This window comes from Vanessa tameamea, chromosome 21, assembly GCF_037043105.1.
Source record: "Vanessa tameamea isolate UH-Manoa-2023 chromosome 21, ilVanTame1 primary haplotype, whole genome shotgun sequence".
In the NCBI taxonomy this organism is placed as follows: domain Eukaryota; kingdom Metazoa; phylum Arthropoda; class Insecta; order Lepidoptera; family Nymphalidae; genus Vanessa; species Vanessa tameamea.
This window is the reverse complement of record NC_087329.1, coordinates 1,952,040-1,978,312: the sequence shown is the minus strand read 5'-3', so window position 1 is coordinate 1,978,312 and position 26,273 is coordinate 1,952,040. Positions and strand designations below refer to the sequence as shown.

General features: G+C 32.2%; 2 protein-coding genes across 2 annotated transcripts in view; both read left to right on the top strand.

Annotated features, from left to right (window-relative positions):
- LOC113399561 (TBC1 domain family member whacked) overlaps nt 1-26,273 on the top strand; it is a 275,772-nt gene that overhangs the window by 195,696 nt on the left and 53,803 nt on the right. The gene's annotated exons all lie outside the window — the stretch shown is intronic.
- On the top strand, nt 1,421-24,705 carry LOC113396893 (D(4) dopamine receptor). Its single transcript, XM_026634975.2, has 2 exons — nt 1,421-1,764; nt 23,198-24,705. The coding sequence occupies exons 1-2, from the start codon at nt 1,586-1,588 to the stop codon at nt 24,486-24,488; spliced, it is 1,470 nt and encodes a 489-aa protein (XP_026490760.1). The 5' UTR covers nt 1,421-1,585; the 3' UTR covers nt 24,489-24,705.

The following is a 26,273-nucleotide window of genomic DNA, read 5'->3' as shown; positions in this document are numbered from 1 at the left end:
ACTTGTGAGGACTTTAATGACGTATCTGTGTACATACAGAGATTTGTTGATGATGATAATGATTGATGTCTTCCTGACTGATTTCCGCCACGGCTGCTATTCCCAAGGAAGTCTAGCGACCTGCACGGGACTCTGTAATAGTCCTGTGTCCCCAAGCGTAAGTGCAAACACAATTGCACTCCCTATTCCCTCATTCGCGCAATGTTATAGGACATCTACGTGACCGGAAAATATTTAGGCGCTTTCGTTACTTTCCAAGGCATGGGAGACTAAACACTATAAACGATTCCTGAGGGTATCTAGACAGAACAACCCAAAAACTTTTGCATTAATCTGAACCGAGGTTTATCGAGAATCCTGCAGCCTTGTACTTTAACTACTAGTACAACGAGGTACCCAAATAAATGGTCCAAGGGCGAGCGAATGATGATGGCATCAAGTACCTAGTCTAAGGAAGACTAGGAAGGAAGGAAGAGGTCCTAAGGAAGAAGTCCTCAACAGGATTTAGTTCGTGACGAAGACTCATTTGTCCGGTTAAGAGTTCACTTCGTATCCCTCCTGATATAGTAAAAACTGACCTACGATGACGCAATACTTCGATGTCTGTAATTTATAAATGTAGTAATTAGGTATTATGTCACATGTCATTTCAGGGTCACGTTGAGTTTGCTCTTACAGAATAGACTTTTCCTTACATTATTTATATAGATTATCCTATTGAGAAATATTTGTTATTGACATTACAGAAATAAAATATCGAGTACATTTTAAAAATAATCGCTATTTAAAACAACCATCATTTATACTTACCCCTGATTCGAATACTAAATAGGATTTTTTCTGATAAAAAAATCGACCAAAGTTTAAAAACTTAACTACAGGAAAGTTATTTCTAGTACTTTGCGAGAGCTTAATGTCTATTTTTGTATATATTTGGCACAAAGTCCGTAATATTTTATCTCTGTATCGTCATAAATGTAAACGACCACTGAAACATCATAATTTCTGGGTCAAAGCCAATTTCCCTAAACGATTTTTACCTTTTAGCTGGCGAGTGACAGCAAAAGCTAATTATTCAATTCGACAATTATTTTGAAATTTACAAATATATCATTTAAATTAAAACACAAATGTACATAATACTATTTATCTAATTGTAGTTATAATAATGTTTAGCTAAAATTATGTAATACGTTTTATTTATCTGTTTAGTTCAAAGAATAACATATACAAAATTTGTTAGCGGGAGTAAAATTTATGTGTATAACCGTGTTCCAATTCCAAGTTTAAATTTTAACGGCCAACGGATTTCTGAATGGTACGACAAAGCTTGCGCCCGTATGCGCCGATCGGTTCAAGTAAATTCCACGGAGTGGGGATGCCACGCGTTTCCGAGTCGTTTGGCCCGACCGCCGACTCGCCACTCCACACTCCAGTAACCAGTTGTCAACTGACAGTGAAACGAGAAAGACGCGGCCGCTTCGACCAGCGTGTTCTCTAAACTTCACGCAACTTTACAGCAGTTGCGAACGGACTAAGTGTTAGATTGCGTGCAAGTGCTATTTGTGTTAGTGATGATATTTGTATGGAACAGTCGGCTTTCTTGTCTCCTGGACGAGCGTTGAAGTCAGAGGGGATGGAAGCAAAAGACCGGCTTGTCGAGGAGATTGTGCTCCTTGCTCTGTTTTTGGTATCGACTGCGGGCAATTCGTTGGCCCTATTAGTATTCTGTAGACGACCCGGACTGAGGACTATATCAAATCGGTAAGTTTCACTAAAATACATTAGTAAACTAAATTTAAAAGTATATTCTTTAGATATAATCGTCTCTATCAAGGTGGACAAGTTACTAAATTTTAATGCAAAGTTAATGATATTGATTTAACGATATGCAACAGGTCCACGTAGATGGCATTACAGAAATCCGTCTCCAATAAGAGAGAGTGGATTGCCGATGTGTTCAAAACGGAAATTCTAAACTTATAAACGACACATGATTCTATAAAAATAAACACATTTAAAACATAATAATGTATACATTTATGTAGTAAAGGAGTTGTCTTATAACATATAATAGCAAAAAAGGCTAAGAAACAACATTCCATATGTAAGGATAAACGTACTGTCAAACAAAGGACTAATAACAAAACAAACTTCAAAACCAATAAGCTCGATTTTAAAAATTTTCTCCCAGCATATTCTATACAAGTTGGGCTTCAGCCAACCCCCATATTATTATTAGATCATTAGTGTCGGTCCGTCCATCTACCTGGTCTCCTTGTGTTTCTTTTTACATACTTTTGTTATTTATTATTTATATACCGCATCGGGATCAAGTTGGACAGTTTTAGGCGAGTCATAAAGTTAAAAAATTACAAAGCCGTTCTACTTGTTTCGTCAGAATCAAGAAGGTCACGCCTCATCGTCCGTCTACCATTCAAAGACACTCAATAAAAACCTTTCGGCTAATGTAACTGTTAAGCAAGGTAATTCACATAAACTCTTATTTCGTTGTACTCAATAGAAGTTATAGTTTATTATCCTTGAAAGATTAATGATCCTTTGTTTTTTTTAATGACGTCTACCTAAAAGTTTCTGTAAAAAGGTATTATTTATATTGTTCCTAGGCATTATAACCGTATACCGTATTGTCTTCTAAATAGGGATTATTGATAATCTATGATTAAAAAAGTACTTCATAATGCCAAAGATAAGATAAACAAAGGTTTCAAATAGTAATCTCAAACGTTTAATAGTAAAATCACTTAAATAACATTAAAAATGCATTCTCAATTCAGAGCACTAATCTCAAGGTTTAATTTCGTGGATGATTTTTGAGCAAATTTTTGTTTCTCCTTTGCAACATCAAACGGTTTAAACGGATATTAAATCAATTATATAATTTAAGCTATCTGCGATTGATTAAAAAGATATACTGAGTCTTCACATTTTGCAACATAAATTTATAGTTGCGGTGAAATGTGGTTGAAAGATCACAGGAGACGAGACCGGTGTCCCACATAACGGAATCTCGACTCTCAATTACAAATTGTAAAATAAAACTAGTTAGCAATCGACAAGACATTACTCCGCTTACGAGAAGTCAAGAAAGGAAGATTTCGGTACAAAAATATTTAAAGTTGAAATGATCATACTCTTAAATATAAATTAGGGTTAACGTCGTAACCACTTAAGCCTTTAACTATTTAACTATTTCGTAAAAAAAAAACAGAATTATTTCACTTTAACTGTGACGTGAATATAACTAGGTATTAGGTATTAATATTGACAAAGTCTAATGCGATTGAATACTTTATCACACGAACCAAGACGAGACGTAATGAACTTGAGTGTCTATCGGCGTGGAAAATAACTACGAAGAGGCCTTTACCCCGTAGTAAAAATAAAAATTATAAATAAATAATTGAAAGAGAAATTATGAAATAATTGTTTGAGTTTAGTAGGTCTTCTCCCAAGTGATTGCGGAGCGTACCTCGTGACATAATAACATTATCATATAATAAACAGACATACAAGAGCCACTGTTGCTCGCTTTCTATGTCAACGGTCTTTAACCTTCCTTGTTTATTTTAATGTTAAACTCTGTATTGCGTTTATCAGATGAATCATTGTATCCGCCATGAATAGGAGTTCCACGGCAATTGATTCTGATGGAATTGATCGTCGTGGGTAGACGATTTTTAAACTTCCGTCCGTTCGTTCAACGAAAGCAATTGAACCAAATAAAATTAAATAAATACTTTAAATAGAATTTTGGCAACATTTCGGATTCTCGGTCAATTTAATTGGATTAATGTTTCAATTGTTGATTCGTAATTGTGTTAAGCGACTATCGTGTTAAATGTTATACGTATTTGAACGGTATATCGTTACAGAATGTTTTATGAAAATAATTTAAAATATTTCATAGTTTGAAAGAGATTTTATAATAATTTCAAATTGTTTTATAGAATGATTTCCTAAATGCATTATATAGATTCAATATTGTAGTTAAATGTAATCATTTCTTTATATTATAAAATTTAAATTTTATGTCGTTAGTATTACTCAAGTTTGCGTAAAAAATCCACCGTCATCCAGCTTCTCGTTGACGATCGAATTGTATTAAATCAAAGCAATAGTTACAAGTTTTATTCTATTGCTAAATATAGTTAAGACAGTATTCGTACAAGTTGTATTACGATATGTTTAATTTCATAATTAGAGAATGATCACGTCAGTACGCGTAAGAATGTGCTCTGCGTTGATCAATGCTCGTAACTGTAATAAATTATCTTATCTAGCTTCTGGTTCTGGCAAATGTGGAGGGAAACCTGCCTGTGATTTATTATACGAATACAGCAGCAATTTCTAAATATTTATTTTAAATCGAACTTTCTAAGCTACATATTCAGATAAGACTTGATATTTTGTTAGTTTCAAAATTGTAAAAAGTCGGTATCGATAAATAGTCGTATTTGTTTTTTATTGTTATGTAAAGTCTATAAAAATAGGATCTATAAATCTCGACATAACTCTCTATAGCAATATTTAATTCATAAATGATAAACATTATTGTAATATTAAATATATTGCGTTTTATATGCAAAGTGCGAAGTTTCTTCAGTCTGAAGTCTATTAGCTATTTGTATGATAAGGGATTTGTACATTAAAGTTTGATGATGATGAAGATGTCTTTGTCAGGGAATGGAATATTACCAAGATATTACGAGTGTATTAATTATAATGGAAATAGGTAATCAATGTTGGTGTAACATGGCGACTTAACCCTGAGTCAATGTTTTAAATGCTTATGAACTAACAATAACATTATAATCACTTTTTAGGTATTAAACTAGATTTCTAGACACTGTTTTTACATGTAAACCACCCGGGCTTAAATCAAATCATTAGCAATTTTAAAAATGGAACGAACAATATTTATACAAAAAGAAGTAAATGTATTTTTTTTCCGAATTATGTATCGACGAAACGAACACGAATGTTCTTAAAAAAAATATACCAAAACTCGTTATTAATACATGTGTAGTAATTTCTTCCGTTGTAATTAATTAGATTATCACGTATTTATTTAGGATATCCAATATAATTATACGTATTTTTGTTTTACCCATGTAGTATAGTTAGAGTTCTCCATATAATCTTTTCCATTATAACAAAGTGATCGCTTATTTACAAAGCTATTAGTAAACCCTCATTACTTTATCTTGTGTTGACAAATGTCGAATAATCTTAATTTGAAATTAAACGAATAACAATATTGACATTCTTATTCGTCCTAGAACAGAAAAAATCGATATTGTTTTAACAGAGTATTGATAAGAATTCATTATTGATTACATCCTAAAATGTCATCATTCGAATTCATTGTTTTGATTTCGTGCGATTCGATTCGATTTCGAATTTCAAAAATGACGTGATTTATTATTTTTGATCGATTAAACTTAGCTTCCTATATGGCACGGAGAAAGTCAGACATCGTAGACGTAGAATCGTATGCGATCGCTAGCTTTGAAAATTTTCCATTCCAATTTTGCAAGTTGAGGTCGCGACAAAATTAGGGCGACAGATTAAAAAGCAATAATGAATTCCATACAGATATTAAATGGTAATTTGAAGAAAATTTAAATAGGAATGATAGCTGGATTTCGTCAAACGTAGTTTTTTTTTTTAGGAACAATACTATAAAAAGGCCCATGGTATTAAATTAACGATCATAACTTTTAAACTCCTTGACAAAGACACTGTGCAGATACAGGCGGCTCGTATTAATTATTAAACTATGTCAAGAACTATCATATCGCGGGTTAGAGACCACTTGAAACATTATTGTCTATTTGGAAGGAATTTACGATTCATAGTTACGTTAGGTTTCATGAATACAATATTTTAAATATAATTGTATTACCTATTGAATTACTTATGTCGAATAGCATAAAAAGTCAGGTTCATGGTAAAAAATGTTTTAAAAAGTCAATTCATTAAAATAAATTATACAAATTCATTATTTTTTTATAAACTGTATTTTAAATTAAAATACTATACAAAAACTAATCTAAAATTCAAATAAGTATTAGAAGGCGTAATCACGGCCGTCGTCTTTAATGACAGTTTATTCCTTATAAAATAGTTTTTTTTTATTTCGTTTAATCGCGAAGACTGCCGACAAAAAGTAATAAAGACTTGAAAATAATGTTTATGATGATTGACAGGCTAAATATCTTCTAATGATATAAAAATACCGACGACATTCCTTCACGAATTAAATGAAACTACTAAGTACGGTATAGATAATACGAATTCGTTTATGGTTTCACACTTTATATTTTTTTAATGAGAAAAGAAACGTTTATGACAAGTGATCTCATTCCATTCTGCTTTGACACAAGTATTTCGAAAAAAAAAAATACAATATTTATAACTTACATAATGAGTGGTTTGAAATTATTATTGGAATATAAAAATAAATCAGGAAATTCCTAACTAACCATATTTAATTTAGACAACATTTGAACTATAACAATTATTTGGTTGAAAAAAAGGTAAAAGTAAGTACCAGGGCGACATAAAACATAGAAGGAATGTATAGGTACATATTTATAAATCATACTAAAAATATTAAAATTAATAATATCTGCAAAATATCAGCTTTGTCAATGTCGATGTTAAAATTAATGTGTAGGAATTTTGCCACACAACGGCTATAAGCTATTTATAATCTATGTGCCCAACTGCCGATGACTCATCAAAAGATCGTGGGCCTGACGAACATTGACAAAATCGATCTATTCGATCCGATTTGAATTATATAATCTGTATTCAATTTATTTAACCTCAGGCAACTAAAATGTTCTTTATTTTTTCAACACGTATTAACTTCGATATTTGAAATGAACCTTTAAATTATTTAAAGGTTTATTAATTAATATAATATTAGTAATTTGTACATAAAGAAATACTCATTTGTTTTAGAATGTGCGTATATACATTTAACAATGGCTTAATATTACAAGGTTGCTTGTTCTTTGATGTTATCTTCAAATGAGCGTTACGCCATATGGGACACTTGGTAACTCTTAGTTATAAAGTTCTAAAACGAAATGATCTCGTATAAATTACCATACGATTGACAAATAGTTCTAATATTTAGTTTTTTATAATATTTAATATTTATATATAAGAATTTAGGTATGTATCTATCTATATGTCTGCATAGATCCGGTAAAAGTACATTGATGAATGACATGTTGGTAGTTAACAAGCTGAGCGCCGCTTTCGAGTCGCATACCTCGCTATGAAAGCATTTCTTTGGCAAAAAAAACAAACCTTTTTTTAAATACGCAAATTTAAAAAAAAGTAGAACGTAATTCGGACTGTTAAAAAATACTAGTGTGTTCTGGGATGTTAAAAAATATTTTGTAAGTGATTATTGCATTTCTTTTTCTTTTTTATTACACAACAAAATTGTATTTACAGTTTCTGCATTTAGCGTGACAGTTGTTGAATATGTAATAACTGACAAAGTCCGAGTCACATAATTATAAAAATAAAATTTAAATAACAATAAAAAAACTTAATTTATATATTAATAACCGAAATCCTAAATCCCCGCATTAAATAAATATAAACAAAAATGTTTATTATGTCTCACATTTAAATATTTAATTTCACTGATATTTTCACTGACATGAATAAATTTTATTTACCAACTATTGTTTATATAAAACATTGTAGAAAGAAAAAATTGACAATTTAAAAAAAAAAAATAGTATGTATCTACCATAACGGTTGACATAATACGCCAGTACCGATTGTTACGTTTGTTAATTGAAATTAAGAATTATAACCGAATATTCTAAATTTAATTTCGGTCCACCAAAATTGTCTATTCCCCGGTCTACAATTTATGTGATCATAATTCTAAAATGACAAATTATACAGTCCAATATACAGACAGTCTACAACTGATAATACTTCAGTAATGAAAATATGTAGTAACATTTCTTACAATAGTAATAATACAGATAAACAAATGCATTTATTTTAATATAGAAATATATTTTTAGTTCTTTTATGATGGTAACTGGATATTTTGTTAATGACATGATTTGAGGTTAGAAAACCGGAAAACGTCAAAATCGCATGTATAGAATCTCATTATAAATCTCTGTTATAATATTATGATGAAGTATCTTTTGAACGGAACAAACAAACATCCTCATGCCAATCCGACGCGCCATTACATATTTATTATTTCGCAAAGGTTATCGGAACCAGACATTTTTGAAATTTGTATATCTTAATTTCCATATGAAAACGACGGAAACAAATTAGACGATTTGATCTTGTCTTGGCTTACCGCGACTTAACCTGGTGCTAATATTTATTACCTGAATGAATATGAAAAAAAAAGTACCTTACTACAATATTAAAAAAAAAAATTAAGTTAATAATATTAATAATTTTAAATTGTTTTGATAAATCATACGTTGATAATATTATTTATCACTCATTTATGATTTACTTTATTATGTTTAATTAAAATGTGAATGACGGAAAACGCAAGTGACAACAATAAAATTATATTATTTAAAACAAAACTGATATTTTGATTGATATACAATCTCCTTTACAATCAATTGTTTTGTAAAAAAAAGGTAACTAGTTAAATCTGGCCTTCCGGTAAAGGTTACGTATTGTTCAAAAGAACAGTACAGTGAATTGATTATTTTGTTTAAAAAGTAAGTTCATAGATAGAAAATACAAATTTAGCTGGTATTTCTTTAACAGGTAAAATATTATAAATAAATAAATAATATTAAGTTTCATCCTAAAAATAAACTTTCATATTGAATTTTTAATCTAAATTAAACCTAATTACAAGTTATGAAATGCTAAATTGGCTTTTAAAATGATTCAACATTTTCGTTGTTATGTTTGGCACGTGTTAACAACTGTCGTGAAAAAATTAAACGCGATTACCAAATTGTAAAGCAGGACAAATTATTTTAAAATTCATTACAAATTACTTGTCGTTTATGTTAATCATTAAAAAAAATTTAAATAAAATATATTATCTTAAGAATTTAATCAATACAAATGGTAGAATTTTAAGTAATTTATTCCATTGTTAACGGACATAATTTAACGATTTTTTACTATTATTATATTGTATCCATAGATAATTCATAGGTCTTTGTCTTGTCTTACAGATAAATAATGCAAATAGTTCAAGAAAACAGCTTGTACGGCTAAAACAGTTTGAAAAATGTAATTGTAATCCTAACGGGTATATAAATAATAAAATAATGACACAAAATTTTCAAAAATGGAACGTAAACTTCCCGTAAAAATAATACAATTATTTTTATTTATTTTTGTGGCTTTTATAATACGATTATTTTCATGTTACATTATCAAAGTGACAACTGTCATCCGCCATATTAGATTTCAGATGACATCATAATAAATTACATTTGGCACTTAACATTTCAATGAATTCACCCATTAATATGTCTTAGTTTATGTATCTTTATGATATTTTATAATTAATATCGCAACGAGTAAGAAAACTGTATGTTTTTACACCGATTACTAAACCAAGTTTAAAGGTAACAGTGACCATGAATAGTAGTTAAACGTAGGAAGTAGGCGTTAATTATCTTTGCAGAAATAATTTTATTATTACCTGTGCTTACAAATGCATATTGTAATAGTTTTATTGCACGATCTTACAATTAGTTGGCGTCTAGCAAAGTGCTTAATAAAACGCCATGCCTTTTAATTTGGATGATGCGTCTCGCTCTAACATATGGACTTTTCAATTATCTATCTCTTTTGTGTAAAATGGAAATCGATGGGATTGAAATGCAAAATTTTTATTTATCTTAGTTGATTAGAAATATAATTTTTTTATTGGTTTTAGAATACACGATTTTGCGTTTTTGTACTATATTGTTTACGCCTTCCCTATTCGGTTCAAATGCATAAACTCAAGTCAATATAGTGACTTTGATTTTATTTGCTGTCGAGACCCTTCGCCAATGCTAAAATTATAAAAAATATCTCGGAAAAACACGCCGTCGTTAATTTTAATATAAATTTTTATGACTAATTTCTTATTACGCCACTTAAGTAATTCAATGAAATCGTTAAAATGAAACGAATAAAAAAATAAATTATTAATATATGTTAAATATTACTTTAAAAGTAATAATTTTGATTTAATAACCTATACATTTTAATGTTCTAGAAACGTAAAATAATTTTATGGTTTGCCTTAATTAAACTTCAGTTTATTTTTATCCTAAATTACTATTCTTTTGACTACAGACAATATTAATGAATTCTGGAAAAGCATAAACTATTGTTACATTTGAATCACATAGACAATTCGTGTTCGAAATTTTGAAGGATTTAACATTTGAAAGATGTTCTAATTCTTATATTGGCATATAATAAAATGGCTACTCGTGTGGAAAAAAGAATTTCTAACATATTATATATTTGAGATAGCGTATTAATCCTAAGCCTATGGTATGTGATTCCGTCATGATCATCCGCCTCTCTGATGATCGTTAAGTGATGTAATAATTACGGTAATACTTTTAGCGGTTTTATGAATATAAAATTTAAAACTAGGTAAATACCATCTGTAACAAATACTGTATTTTTTATATATAAAATTATTCAAATATAGATATAGTATAAATTTTTTTTTATTTGACGTATGATATTACAAGCCAGATACAGCCAGTTCCACAGATAAATAAGTTACATAAATTTTAACTTGCAACAAAGTCGATAATTATACAAACGACTCGAAAGATATATTGCACGCAAACCATAGATAGCTGTTTACTTTCTTTAATAATATAATATATTAAAATTACTGTGCCAAAAGCGATATATCTATTTCGCTAGTCAGATAAATCAAGAGCGATCATATTACGGAATTAGTCTTTGTCATGTGTAGGTGGACTCTGTGGTTATTGCTTCATATATAGATTTTAATTGATTCGAGACAAGTGTGGAAGTATATTTACTTAAATTCCTAATTGTATTAATTGTTTAAAAGCAATACGTCAGTTCATATGTATAGCCAATTCCTTGGGATTTACACCTGTGACACAATGTTGTATAAGACTCGTGTGTCACGTTTCGTGTGCTATGAGTTCTGGTTATTCTTAAGCCGAGACGAACTAATGAATACAATTAAGTATCATAGCTTAGCGATGAGTTGATAAGTTTGTTCGTTGAGCTATTGTCGTCAAGCACAAATCTGACTTTGATATAAAACACTATTTGCTTAATTCAGAAAAATACGTAAGCCATAAGAAATGGTTGAAAATCCGTGCGAATTTTATAGTTTGGCAAAATTTACGACGACATTTCTAAACGCAAAACAGTATACAGCTAAACTATACCTCTTTAGGTACTTGTGTAATTATTTACATCGAAGTATTCTCTGAATTTTCAATGGAACTAACGAGTTTGTCATTCGGTAAATAACAAATAGTTCTGTATGAATAAGTGATCGGTAAATACCACCAGCAAGATATAGTTTTCAAAATAATATGCGTAACTCATGTGTAAAATTACTCATGTGAAAACTGTTCTAGCCCACGCATGTATGTAAAGGAAACCTCGAATCTCATGGTTGGCAGTTCATTGATTGCGTGGTTAATATTTTTTTACAGTGCCAACGTCTAGTTGATCATCACCACTTATGATCAAGTGACCCATTTGACGGTGCCAAGAATAATTTAAAAAAAGAATTCTGGATAATTTTGTTCCGTAATAATATTTATCCGCAAATTTAATTTATCATAGTCAGCCGATTTTGGTTTCAAGTCATAATTTTATATACAAATTTGTTATACTAGATTCGCTCTAGTTGAGTAAATATTATTCTTTTTTTTTAATTTTACCTCTAAATAAGATCTTGGTTCCACTGAAGCATATTTAAGTTAGCAATAAGTATAGGTAGAACGTAGTATGAATTTCATAACTACGAAACTTGTCTCACGCTATTACCAAATCTGCATTGTTTTAAAACAAACGGTTTTGTAACAATTACAAGTGACATTAGTTAAGTTTTAATCAACAATATCTAATAATCTACGCACAGTCAAAACTACTGAGTATAGAAATTAAAACATAATAAAAAAAAATTAAAAAAAAAGCAGAATCAAAATATTCTATATTCAAATAAATTTGAATCGTCAAGATGATAACCTAATGTAATGTATTGAAGATTCTTCCGAGAAAAATCGACAAGAAACTCATTAGTTACTCTTTTTCACAAATATCCTAAAATACAATTTCATACGATCGGATATGCAATGGCGACTTTAATGTTTAAATGGGAGGGGTAAGTTTGAATGAATTTTATCCGTTTAAGTCGGGACGAGCTGTTAGTTCGAAATATAATTAGTGATAAGAATTAGTAGACAAGGGCCACACGCCAGGTTGGTTTCGCCTTGATGTCACCGTGTTATATACTTCCATGACCCATATATTATGCGAAACTGAAATTAATTTTAACGCTCGATTTCGTTGTAAGATTCAATACAGGAGATACAATTATTTTGTTACAACAAGGCCATAAATATTTTCAGCTTCTTTTGAAAAAACAATTACCTATATCAATTAAAAGTGCAAAAAAAAATAAAATGTAAAAGTACGTTACGTTAAACATTACTTTAATGTAAAGTATGATGACATCGTTAATTTTTTTTTTTATTTCAAGGACAATTTCGATAGCAAAATATGCTCTACTTGCTTTTAATATAAAAAATAAACACTTGCGTCAATATTCACATTCCGGATACGCAATCTATCGCAAAGATGACGACTTACAGTATTTATTAATAAAAATGCTGATCGTAAGTCTTTAAGATTACGGGTGTTTGTCAATACTTGTTAAAAAAAAATACATTTCGTGGAAAATTTATACCGCGAAATAATTTACATCCCTCGTCACCTAAACTAGGGCATTAACTGTCCGTTCCTGTTTACGTACGTACCTGTGTAAATAGGTCGAAATGAATTTGCGATTTTATTTCTAAATTTGTGGTGTACGTATAATATTGACACACAAAAATAAATTGCACAATTCAAGTATTACTTTTTTATTATTATTTATTTAAATCTATTATCGAGTTTTCATGGTTATATAGTAAGAATTTTAATGTTATTGTTTGATATTTTTTTCAATTGGTTTTTTTTTTAATTTATTCACGACCCAACATCATTCAGCCTAAAATAAAATCTAACCAAATAACCTTTGATGTATTTAGTGTTATCTTAGTTTCTAAAGCTCAACACTAAATTAGGTCAATATGTTTCATTATGTACCTGAGACGTACTTGTTTTCAGGTTAAGGTCAATGGATCTACCAGTACATACATATGGATAGTGTTGCGTTATTCAATTAAATATTCATATATTCTTGACTGATTAGAAATTTTATTACGATAAAAACACAATAACAATAGTTTTCGTTATAATAAATATTTATATACAATGTCGAGAGGTTATTTTACTTACATTGACATTCCCAACTAAACCATCTGGCATTATGGATTTTTTTTGTCAAATCAAATGTTCCAAACACGCATCATGTTTAATATATAATCTCGATCATACAAATGATACGTCTAATAGAATACGATAGATTTAAATAAGACAAAAAAAAATTCGCTGACGTTTTTTGACGTCGTGCCAATGTTGACAGTTGACAGGTGACGTTTGACAGCTAACAGGTCGGTTGTTTGACAGAACGCACTAGTAGTTTATCAAGACATCAAAAGGTAATTGTACTGATAAGATATAAAATTCAAAACAATTCTTGGTCATTTATTATTTATCAGAATATAATAAAATTGATAACTTCCGTAATTTCAGTAACTGTTATTCATTACGAGTTACTCATCAATCAATGCTTAGATATTTTATTATTAAATTTATAATCCATCAATTTCAAATTAATGAAACTCATTATGATCATATTTTCATAATAAATACAGAATTGTTTGTAGGCAATTTGACTGCCTCGTTGGTCTAGTTGCTAGATATAAGGATTTTTGGTTCGGTTCGGTTCGGTAAGGAGTTCTAGGTGCAAACGGTCGGGCTAATAAAAATTTATTGTGTGTACTCTCCTGTCGAATCGGATCTACCGTCCCATCGGATTATGAATGGGAGGAATCAGTGAGTGCACCTTGCTCTCACTTGTGCAATTAATCGCCGAAGTTTAAATCGTTTAGGACGTTTTTATTTTCGTATGTGAACATCCTTATTAAGTCAGTTTTAGATTAACGTAATAATTTATTTATTATACTTTTCTTTATTTATTTAATAAAAATATATAGTAATATATAGTAATAACTATCCTGTATAATTGTCATAAAGAATTGTAATTAATTAGAATGCTTTGATCGATGTAACATGAGACATCCATTTAAAGATATAACCAAGTTTAATAATTACGAGTATCTTAAAAGAAAGTGACTAAAACAAAACAGTTAGACATTATATAACATACTTGTTCGAAATCCGCTCATAAAAACACTGACAGTTCCTCAAACTTGTAATACACCTGAACTGTTTGGTTGCGCACGCGCAGAACAATGGATCTTCCATAACAATGGCCGGCATTGTGCACGCGGCATTAGAATTAAGCAAATAATAATAAATAAATCAAATATATATTTAATGAAAAAATAATTGTTGTTTATAAAGACAAATACTAGAGACTAAAAGCCTAGCCCTTTAACTATAAACTTCAATTAAACTTGAAAAATATATAACAGAGTTAAGTAATAATTATTGTTGTATGAACACATTATTAGCGAGTTTAGTAAAGACCTGAGTAAGAGCTGAGATGACCCAGTGGTTAGAACGCGTGAATCTTAAGCTCTTGTAGCTCCAATTCTTCTCCTCAAAAGGAGAGCAGGCTTTAGGCCAATCTCTATGTTGTTACTTTACCTTTATGTTGAGCTAAACGGTTTTCTCTTTTTCATAATTAATTTGACATAGGAAAGAAGGAGACGGCATTTGTTTTACTAATCACCCCACTATATAAAATTTATTGTGCCCTATAACAATAAGGAAGAATCATGGAACTGATAAAAGTATATAGTGTAGTACAAAATGTCCAAGCTGTCCGATCGTGAAGACGCGTCATCTTGAGTCATACAATCTGTCATATCGTCATAAACTTTAATATACACTCAATTAAATACACTATTCCGTAAACGCTCTACGACTTAACATCAATGAGGTATTTCCTTGATTATCTGTCGTAGCGTTTTCTACGCGCGTTTTTTTGGCAGCCCGAATAAATGTATGGAGTTCTTGTGTTAATTTTTCCATCGGAATTTTTTAAATCAACGTGACAAAAGCGCTGCGATTTAATATCCGCCAGGATTTCAATTTTCAATAATAAAAAAAAAACAATACAAAAAATAAAAAATATTACAATTTGTTTTTTTTTTTTTAAGAAAAATAACATTTAGTATAGAGCAATCAAACAAAGTATATTAATCACAAAGTATGTTTCGGGCCTTATTTAATTTATTATTTACTCGCTTACTCGCATTCATTACTCCGTAACATCATGAATGGAATTGACAATTATCCTTATTTTGAAAAATAATATGACGTCACAGTAATAATTACGTCACAATTGTGGGATTTTCGTATCAATACAACAGCGGTTATGTTAACAAAATGCGTAAACGAGTCCGAAAACAAGTATTACCCTATGAAAAAAACCAATTTAAACTTTTTTATTGTGTCTAAAATTAGCACCAAGTCCTATTGTCATTCTGACTTCGTTTAATATTTTACTTAAAAGTTAAAAATATCCTTAAGTTTGTTATTTACCTTTAGAGTTGCTTCACTGTTTAGCTATAGACGAAATCGACTTTATACATTTGACAGCTGAGTACTTTCACATTTGTAATATTAGTATGGATTTCAAATTAAACGAAGGAGATTATATCTATCTATTGCTTAAATCTTAAAAGCATCAGTCACTTGTCAATTATATTCAATAACTTCAATTAAACAGCTGAGAATCTTTCGCGGCGTGAACGATTTCGAAAATTTCCAATGTTATAATAATACAGACAAATTGAATATCGATTACACAAAAGCTCATTACACATTCGGTATGTATTTTTAAATCGATCGAATTATATCGGTTACGTTATTCAACGTAGCACTCCGTGGAAGGTCGTGTCGTATAAAATGATTTGTATTCGAAATACATTTATATTTGAAAACGTCAAACAAAAGATACGCTTGTACGGTTCGTTGAAGTCCTACTCCAAAAATATGATTGTATTGTTCATGTTTAAATTAAATAACTTCAATATCGTGTGGCTGTATTTGTGCAGCACTTTGCCATGAAAAACAATTAAAAAAAATGGATTAAGTTAAATTTAAGTCTATTGATATCGATCGCAATAAAAAAAAAGTTGTTTTTTCACTTTCTATCATCGTATAATTTCCATTCTCTTTTTAAAAAACTCCTGACAATTATATAAATTCGAAGGCAACGGTGCTCCATTATCGTGAACATTCAAAAGCGTTCGCACATCGCTGTCTCATTTACACTAACGTTGTTAGAAAGAGATAAACAGGCAGTTCGTAAAATGAGGTCGAGGGAAAAAGGGAAACTTCGCACATTCCCGTAATTGCATAATAAATATTAGGAAGGTGAAGGAACTTTTACTTATTCTCTTCCATTTCACTTATGTAAAGTTCATTGACTTCGATTGGGACTCATAAAGAATCCATCATCTTTATTATGATTTATCTTAAATAACGTGAAATTTGTTCGTCTTTTCGTTATTTTCTTCCTGGAATCTCTGATCCATCGGCATACTTTTCGCCTGAATAAAACAGGATATTAGAATGATGAATGTCGAGGATATCTGTAGCTTCAGCTGTTGCAAATGAATCAAACTAATTTTAAAAAGTAATTTATTAATCTTTCTTGTCGTGGGTGCCAGTTCGAAATGTTTATTCCATAACTCGCATTAATCGTGTTTGAATTCCGAAGCAGTTTCTTTTATAAGAGAAAAGTCTTCGTTGGACTTTATTACGCCCCACTCCAGTACGAAGTCCTTATTTCCTGTTAAGAGAATGTTTAAAACACTCTTATTCTTACACGCTGTGGATTTTTAAAATTATTTTTAATTGTAGTCTTTTGGTCTTTGATCTTGCTCATTAAATATTTAAAAAAAAAAAACTTTTTTTTAAAATTCGCACTGATGAAGGTGGATCGCGTTTGCATAAACAAATAAAAAATTCATCTTCATACTGTAGTAAAGATTAAAGTAGTTTCTTAAAAGTCATTTCACAAGATTGTCAATTATTGATATCTCGCATTGATAAACAGATAAAAATGTTGCCATGTGCAAATTAAAATGTCATAATGCTTTTCACACGGAACAAAAATCTGGCGGAACTTTTAAGTGTCATATCAAATTAAGTACGAGTAATTAAATATTATTGGAAGTTTTCTTTCCTTACTTAAAAAGTTAAATTACTTTACTTTCCTTCCTATAAACTTAACCTTTTGTAATTTAAGTGCGTATGTTAAATGGCCTTTGTGCACATGCGTCAACTATTGTTCGTTTGATTGATGGATTGATAAGCGATTCATTGTTGTGGTGACGACCAGGCTGGCAAGGATCGCGTTGTTGTAAATATTAAGTCCTGCCATCCTTGACAACTCATTCGATTTTTGAATTTTTTTATGGTAATCATTCATTTAATGGTTAGGCTGAATGTCATCGATTACATTAAAAAAAAAGTTTTTATTCAGGTAATCAAAGTGATTAATTAAACAAAAATAAACACGCGAGACCTCAGTATTTCTTGTCTACCATTTGAGCTTAAACAATTCAGTTATATTGAAATTTTCATAACCGAGATTGATCACATTTATAATAAAGTCTAATTTATAATGAATTATAATTTACAAATAATGCGTTTGCTAATTTCGAAATATTTTAAATCGTCTAGTTCAACCTCGTATGGGAAACTGACGTAGCACTTGAAGCCCCATTAAAACAAATATACTGGTGCTATTTAAACGTTAATGGTCTATTATAATGTTATTAAAAATTCGACACAATACACCATTAAGCCACTTATGGTGTTGCCATGGAAAGTTTCATTAATACCAATTTTTACATAAAAAATTGTCTCCGGTAAAAAGTGTTCTTTTTGGCAACATTTTTGGCTTTATATTTGGTTTCTTAGACATGTTATTAACGAAATAAGATTAATCTGTACTAATATTATAAAAGTTAAAGTAACCCTGTCTGTCTATCTGTATATGTGTTGTCTCTTTCACGGATAACTACTGAACCAAATTGGATGATATTTGGTGTGAAGTAAGCTTGAACTCCAAGGAAGGACAGGATATTTCTTGGCGGGATTTTTTATGTCTAATAACAGACGACACACCCTTGAAACGCAAAAAAAGCCGCGGAGTACAACTATTTGATAACAAAGTTCATGTATTATATTTGCGTTTTCAAAAATATATTACAATGAGCAAATTTCTCGCAACTCCAGTTAAGTTATTGTGCAAGACCAAACTCGACAATCAACTCGGAACACGATCGTGTAATGTCAGAAAGTGATAAGCGACATTAGATATAATATTCATAACGTAAAGGATACACGTATCAAAATAGCGTATCACCGTAAGTTCGTTTTTAATATTTAACGACTCATCATCAAAGGGAGTTTTTAATCGAATGGCACTGCAGCTGTTAATGAAATACATCCTTCTGTTAACTTGTATTTCGAAGCTATTGTCATAAAAATAATCTCCATTAACAGAAATTGACTTCTATGTATTGGTAAATAAAGTTTAGATTTCTATATCGATGATGTTTTTCAACTAAATTTTCGAATTATTCCGTAGTATTGGGTAGATTGTAAATCATTTCAAATCGTTACACGAAGTTTAGACACGTAATGACCCATAGAATGCGTAATCATAAACACAATTGCGACATTGTCTCTAAATACATAAATATGGTTGCGTCAAAGTAGGATAGGTAATTAAATATTGCACGGAATCCTTTGGATAATGTTCAAGTAGTATTGACCATATGAACATTTTCCATTGACTACTCATGATGGCTTATGAATATGCTAATATGCTAATTAGTTCTCTGAATGTTATAAATTAATCTGTAAATTTCCAAAATACCTACATGTGTATATCAGTGTTCGTCCAATGGGTGGTTGTGAATTTTAGATTACAACCAATTATTTTTGAGGAAAGAAGACTGTATTTGACATTCTGCCAAATGTGTATCCGCTTGTATTTGAGTAGCGTGGCGGAATTAACTTCAAACACCTCCAAGCCTTTGCCTAGTCGTGGGATATTGACAGACAGATATATTCTTATTATCTACCTAACTACCGACATATATATATGTTAATTTATTGAAGATGAAGTTTACAACGTTTTAATTTGTTTAAACGACTTAATCGTCAGAGTCTGACGTATTTGACAAAGATACATTTTTTACTTAAGAATATCCGTATTCATATGTTTTGATCGTGAATATTAGAACATTATCAATTTGATAATGTTGTCCCAGTTACGCTGGGTTTCCCCGACCTTGTTTCGTTGAAGATTACGCTCGAATCTCGTAAACTCGGATTTGTATACAAGCTTCATATATTTACACAATGTTCACTACCATCATGCAACTATAATAAGACAACCGAATTGCTCGAAATTAATCATTCACGCTCGAGTTTCAGTCGTAATTCTGGAAGCGAATTCGAAATCACCACAGACAGCCGTGTAAGGCCAGAGTGATGTATGACATTATTTATAAAAATAATAATACTAATATTCTACTGCCAAACAACTACACTCAGTGTTATTCTGAGCCAGTGTAATAGAATGGACATAACAGGCTCACTATAAAGCGGTATATTCGCTCGTCCATCTATATATTATATAAAATATATATATATGTATTTATATAGATCAAAATTACACGAGTGATATACCAACGAAGTGATATCTTACAGAATTGCACTTAAAATGTTATGTAATTTTAAAAACATATGTTAGTCAAATAAAAATAAAATTTAAATAGCCTTGCTTCACGTGTAATTTAGATTTGTTCAGAAATATACTTCTTGAAGACGGCGGTTGTAAATTATTTGTGCTATAAAAGAAATTGAGACACATCTACTTCAATAGTAATCTGGACTTTAGACGTCAAAAAATATAATCGGAATCATTTTAAGAGGATACTAATAAACGTGGAGTCTTTGACACACTTTGCTAGAACTATAAAAATTAATATTTTTATAGTTCTGTTTATGTCATGAATGTTTTTTAAATTAATTAATGACATCCGATACTTGGATTTTTTTTTTAACTCGGAATAACACTAGACTCTTTTATCGTTGGAATTGTATTTATAATCTATTCAGATGTAATTAAATATAAAATCGTTTAAGATTATTAAGTTCTTTAAGAGTTTATTTTCGTAAATTTTCCTTATTCATTGGCTGAATAATTTTCGCATAAATATTATGCTAGACAATTTTCTTAAGTAAAAAAAAGCATTTCAAATTTGGAAACCAAATTAAATTTAATGTATATTGTTATATGCGAATGTGAAGCGTTTATTTTATTTAATTAATTATATATTTATATACCCACTGGGCCCTAAATCATTCACCAAACCCATACAAAAGATAAAATTAAAATCGTTTCAACCTTTAAGGAAGAGTACATTACACACACACACGTAGAAGTTTTATATTCGTTATTTTGATAGAAACAGCTATGATATTAAGTGCAAGAGTTTTGATTGAAACTAAACTACTGGAATCCTTGGCGGCAAATATATTCATCTATTCGAGCACCGATTCCGCCTATATGAGAAATGTATGCGCGTATATGCAATTTTAAATGAACAATTTGTTTTTCAAATATATCATGTATGCTCGAAGGCCTCGGCGTCGGCAATGTCATCATCAACTGCAAGGGCCTACCTATGTTAATATTGGAATAAAATGGAAGGAATTTGAACCACTTCGTTGAGAAATCGTCATCGAAGACGACCTTTGCCATCGTTGCCAGTATATTAAAAATAGATAAAGCAATTAATATATCAAGTAATACGGCATATATTAATATTCATCTCGTGCTCGGCGGTGAAGGAAAACATCGTGAGGAAACCTGCATGTGTCTAATTTCAACGAAATTCTGCCACATGTGTATTCCACCAACCCGCATTGGAGCAGCGTGGTGGAATATGCTCCATACCTTCTCCTCAACGGGAGAGGAGGCCTTAGCCCAGCAGTGGGAAATTTACAGGCTGATTATGTTATGTATGTAATTTATTTTTGATATAAATAATTTAAAGTAAATGCCACATATTCGTTTAAATTGATCTAAGCGCATACTGTATATTATGTTATTGTTGACTGCCTCTTTGGTGTAGTGGCTAGGTATAAGGCACCAGATCCCGAGGATCTGGATTCGAAGCCCAGATCGGACCGAAATCAGCCAGGGCGACATCATCATCATGTGATTGTAACGTATTAATAGCTATCAACAACTTTCTTATTTTGGCTAAATATTCGACTGCGCCATTTTACATGGTCACGAATATTAACGTCTAACATCGGGCAAAATAAAAATCTTTTGTCGCATTTGAGACCCGAATAAAATATGTATTTAAAAAAACAAGTGAAGTGTTAAAGTGCTTTATAGCAGCATTCATTTTCAACGTTGTCAATTTACACTTTGGAGGTTATGTTTGTTTCAGTTTTCAGAATAACCTTACCTTGAACACTTTATATAAAAAGTTGATTATAATAAATTTGAACGAGATCTTCCTCAATAAAATGATGAAATAATATTATTTGGCATACCAAATTGCCATAGCAATAAATAACAATAATAAATCTGAATGTATATTTACTAAATGCTTATAAAATATTCAGTTCCAATTTCAAAACTTATTTTAGTGTGATTCAATTATTTGAACCGAAAAATAAATGACGAATGAACGATTTCAATGTATTTGATTGGTCGTGTTAAATAAAAAAAAAATGGATTTAGTTAAAGCCTTATATATAAAACGTCAAAACTGACTATCAAAGCCGCTAACGATTCTCTTAAACCAAAATACACAGATTTAAATTTATCGGCGACCATAATTTCCTTAAGTGTTGCCACCCTTAAAATATGCAAATAATATTCGTCTTCACAAAACAATCTTTTTTTTAGAATTATAAGAGAAATATATATGTTAATACGTTTTTGAGATCAGTTAAATGTGACGTGCTAAACACACCAAGTGATGAGTTTTGCTAAATCATATAATAATCAAATAAATAGCAATTAAAAGTACACATTAATTATCAACGTTGGATGCCCTCCATTCCTTGTCGTTTTATTAGAACGTTGTTTGCATAAAATATAACCCATTGTATTGTTTCCTCTTTTAGTCTTAAAGAAATATTCTGCGGTATCGTTTTCTTGACCCGTGGACGCATTTCGAGGGCAACATTTGAAATTGAGACCGGAATAGCAAATAGCACGTAAATACTATTACTCGGTCACGCTGCAACACTTTACGAAAGTCATGTTCCAATGTTTACAATCTACCGCATCTAAGTTACAACATTCGGAATGACAGGACAATGAAATAGATGCTGACGCAAGAAATATATGGACCGTTTCTTCGATAGAGTACACACGGGTGTGTCTGAACGTCCCCTTGACCACTTGTCAAATATCGTGTGCTGTTCATGTGGTTTCTCGAATATTTACAAAGTTACGCGAGTATGCCTAGTATTTTCAGTATATTCATGTAGACTCTTGTAGTCCTTTGTTTATAAACATTTTTATTATTACAACGACGCTTGAATTAAACGTAGAATGAGAACTAACTCGAACAGTTTGGGCTTACGACTATAAATCATCATTAGTGTAAAATTAAATTATACTTCAAGGAAAGATTTGAGTAGATATTTTGCAACAAGCTTCTGTTGCGTACTTGAAACTGTTTATAGAACAGTATACTTAAACGAACACGACCTCGTGATGTACATTTATGACGTTTATTACTTTATTTATGAGTGTTTTCTTTTGTTCTAGGTTCGTCATTAACCTATTGGCGACGAATTTGGTGACAACCACCCTCCTCGCGCCCGCACTGTTCGGAGAGCACACGGCGAACGAGGAGGCCGGCTGGGTGGAGGCCGGTGACGCCGCAGCCTCGGCGTGCAGTTTGGTCGCTTTGCTGGCGGTCACGCTTATTGCGTTGGACCAGCACCACGCTGTCACGGATCCTCTGCGCTGCCACACTCGACTGTTGCAACGCCGGCCTGCCGCACTGTGTGCAGTCACTTGGCTCGCAGCTGCCGTTGCAGCTACTGTTCGCGCCACCATTGCCGTGGTGCGCCACTACTATCCGCTCGAGCCCGCTATTCAGGGAGTCGAGCTCGCCTACTACGTCGTGTACTTATTCGCTGGCATTGTCGCGCCAGTTTCTGTAGTTTGCGTCATGTATGCGAGGATATATCGAGCAGCGCGATCATCTGGTCTACGAGCGCGTGCACATGGAGCTAGTGCTCTTCAACTTCATGAGCCTCATGTGAATTTGCCAGACTTGATTGAGGAGGGCGAAGGACTTACTTTAAAAATCGACGTGCCGGACAATGTGACGGAAACTGATCGCAAGTTTGGACCTTTTCTTCTACCTCCGGAACGTCCTGTTCGTTGCCCATCTGTTGCAAGTCTTCGGAATGCGCGAAGGGAGGCCAAATCAAATGAGGATCTACGAAAAGGCTTACCTGCAGTAAGCTCCGCGCCGTTACTGGCGGCGCCACATCTTGCTGTACAATCTCGTACATCCGCGCCTTCGAATAACGGATCCAGAATTACGTCAATCCGTTGTCGAATTTCAAACGCCTCATTATTTAGGTATAGGGAAGAATCTCGTGCAGCTCGAGTTGGACTTTTAACTGGTGCGTTAGTGATGTTACACGTGCCACATGCGGTAGCCGCTGTTGTGTCTGCTGCAGTACCAGGATTAGCAGCTAGCGCTCGAACGCCCGCATTAGCGTTGCTTTTGCTGGCTTCGGCGGTATCGCCATTTTTGTTCGCGCTACGTTCACGGCGCGTACAACGAGAAGCTCGACGTCTGCTACTACCGCAGAAGAGCGCGTGGGATCGACCGTCAGGTGCAGCATCAGCTGCAGCTGCTGATGGTCAGCGCGCACGCGCTGCGTTAGATTTATTACGGACATTGACGCCAGGGGGCGACGGGGGTGAAAGCGGAGAAAACGGCGTTTCTGGTCCGGGAAACGGATCTGAAACGAGCGCGTGCCGCAGTTCCTTCAGCTCAGGCGGCAGCACACAACTTTCCTCCGCATCGGAGGAGTGACCCCCGGCGACCGGCGCCCCGCTGTCGCGAGCGCGCTGTTCCCTTCGGTCTCGACCCACCGCTCTACTCATCTGTGATACTAGATTAAGACGACCCGCGTTTGGCGCGACTGGTAGACTGATTTAGCTTAAGTAATTTATTATTATGTCCATGTGTACCTTTCCGCTGAGCGGACAATTTTTATCTGATAATGTATGAAATAAATTCATATAAAATATATTTGTGCTTTAATTTAATGCCTCTGTAGATTAGTCATTGTACCGACAGTTACAAAATAAACATAAACAGCGAAGGTTGATAATAAAACATTGTTAGGAAATACTATTTCATGAGTTCTTGACACAAGCTATCCTAACGCAAGACAATTTCAACTACATAAGATTTAAAACACAGCCAAGTTGCTTTCCAAAAGTAACCTTTGCAAATTATATTTTGCAACATGTGATTATAAATCTAACTTCTGTCATTGACGAGAATATCAAATGATAAAGAGACGTGTCGAATTGATAAGGACAATAATTAAAACAAAGATAATAATGAACTAAAATATGAAGAAATTTTAGTTGAAAACATTATTTATTGTGACAAAAGTATTTTAACTGTTGATACATACACAACATTCTTGCTTACACGTGTTAGACTACTTTTTAATTACAACGTTCTCTAGAAGTCTTCGATAAACATTGCACACTTGAAAAGTCTTTAACTTTAAACAATATGTAAATTTAATATATTACATAAAATATACATTAAAAAGTCATAGTCAGTAGTAATAGTATAATTTGTATTTTCTTATGGAAAATTATTCATAGTTCATTTTCTCTAAGTTATACAATTATATTTTTAATACAACTGCTACGGCTGCGTCACCTGCGCCGAGGATGTGGGAGTATGCTGAAGATGAGATTTGGCGCTAGCGGCGTGTGGCTTCGCTTTTAAATCCCATCACCGATGGTTGTGTTTTGTTATTTATTTTACATTGTTAGGAGAATGTATCATAATCAGCCTGTAAATTTCCCACTGCTGGGCTAAGGCCTCCTCTCCCGTTGAGGAGAAGGTATGGAGCATATTCCACCACGCTGCTCCAATGCGGGTTGGTGGAATACACATGTGGCAGAATTTCGTTGAAATTAGACACATGCAGGTTTCCTCACGATGTTTTCCTTCACCGCCGAGCACGAGATGAATTATAAACACAAATTAAGCACATGAAAATTCAGTGCTGCCTGCCTGGGTTTGAACCCGAAATCATCGGTTAAGATGCACGCGTTCTAACCACTGGGCCATCTCAGCTCTCTAACCACTGGGCCATCTCAGCATGTATCAGCAGCGTAAAAAATACAGTCCACTTTTATATGTCTAACAGAAATAAGTGTAATAGCGTCTTCTTGACTGGATATAATGGCTCACCCAAAAAACGGATCAAAATTACATCAAGCAACACTAACTTCCTCTATCTTAGTCACTGCCTCGCATTAGTAGTAAAAGTCTGTAATTCTCCAGTTGCTAAGGTTGTTTATCAGGAAACTTAAATTGTGATGCAAGCACATTAAGATAACATTGATACCAATCAAAGATTAGATACACCAAATGCATAGAACATGTTTGTAAATACAAATATAATTTAAAAAATTACCCACTGCTCAGTTAAGGTCCTTTTTGAGGCTCATTTAATGGTTGGCTTTGTGCAAGCCCATCTGGTTTGGTTTCAACCATTCATTAGAGACTTTACTGCCAAACTGTAAGACTAAATATGGTTGTGTAGCCGATGTAATTACAGGCACA

Bases quoted from the DNA above. Each gene is read 5' to 3' on its own strand.
- LOC113396893 (XM_026634975.2), top strand. From the start codon at position 1,586: ATGGAACAGTCGGCTTTCTTGTCTCCTGGACGAGCGTTGAAGTCAGAG. The intron at 1,765-23,197 runs GTAAGTTTCACT...CTTTTGTTCTAG, and splicing joins CTGAGGACTATATCAAATCG to GTTCGTCATTAACCTATTGG.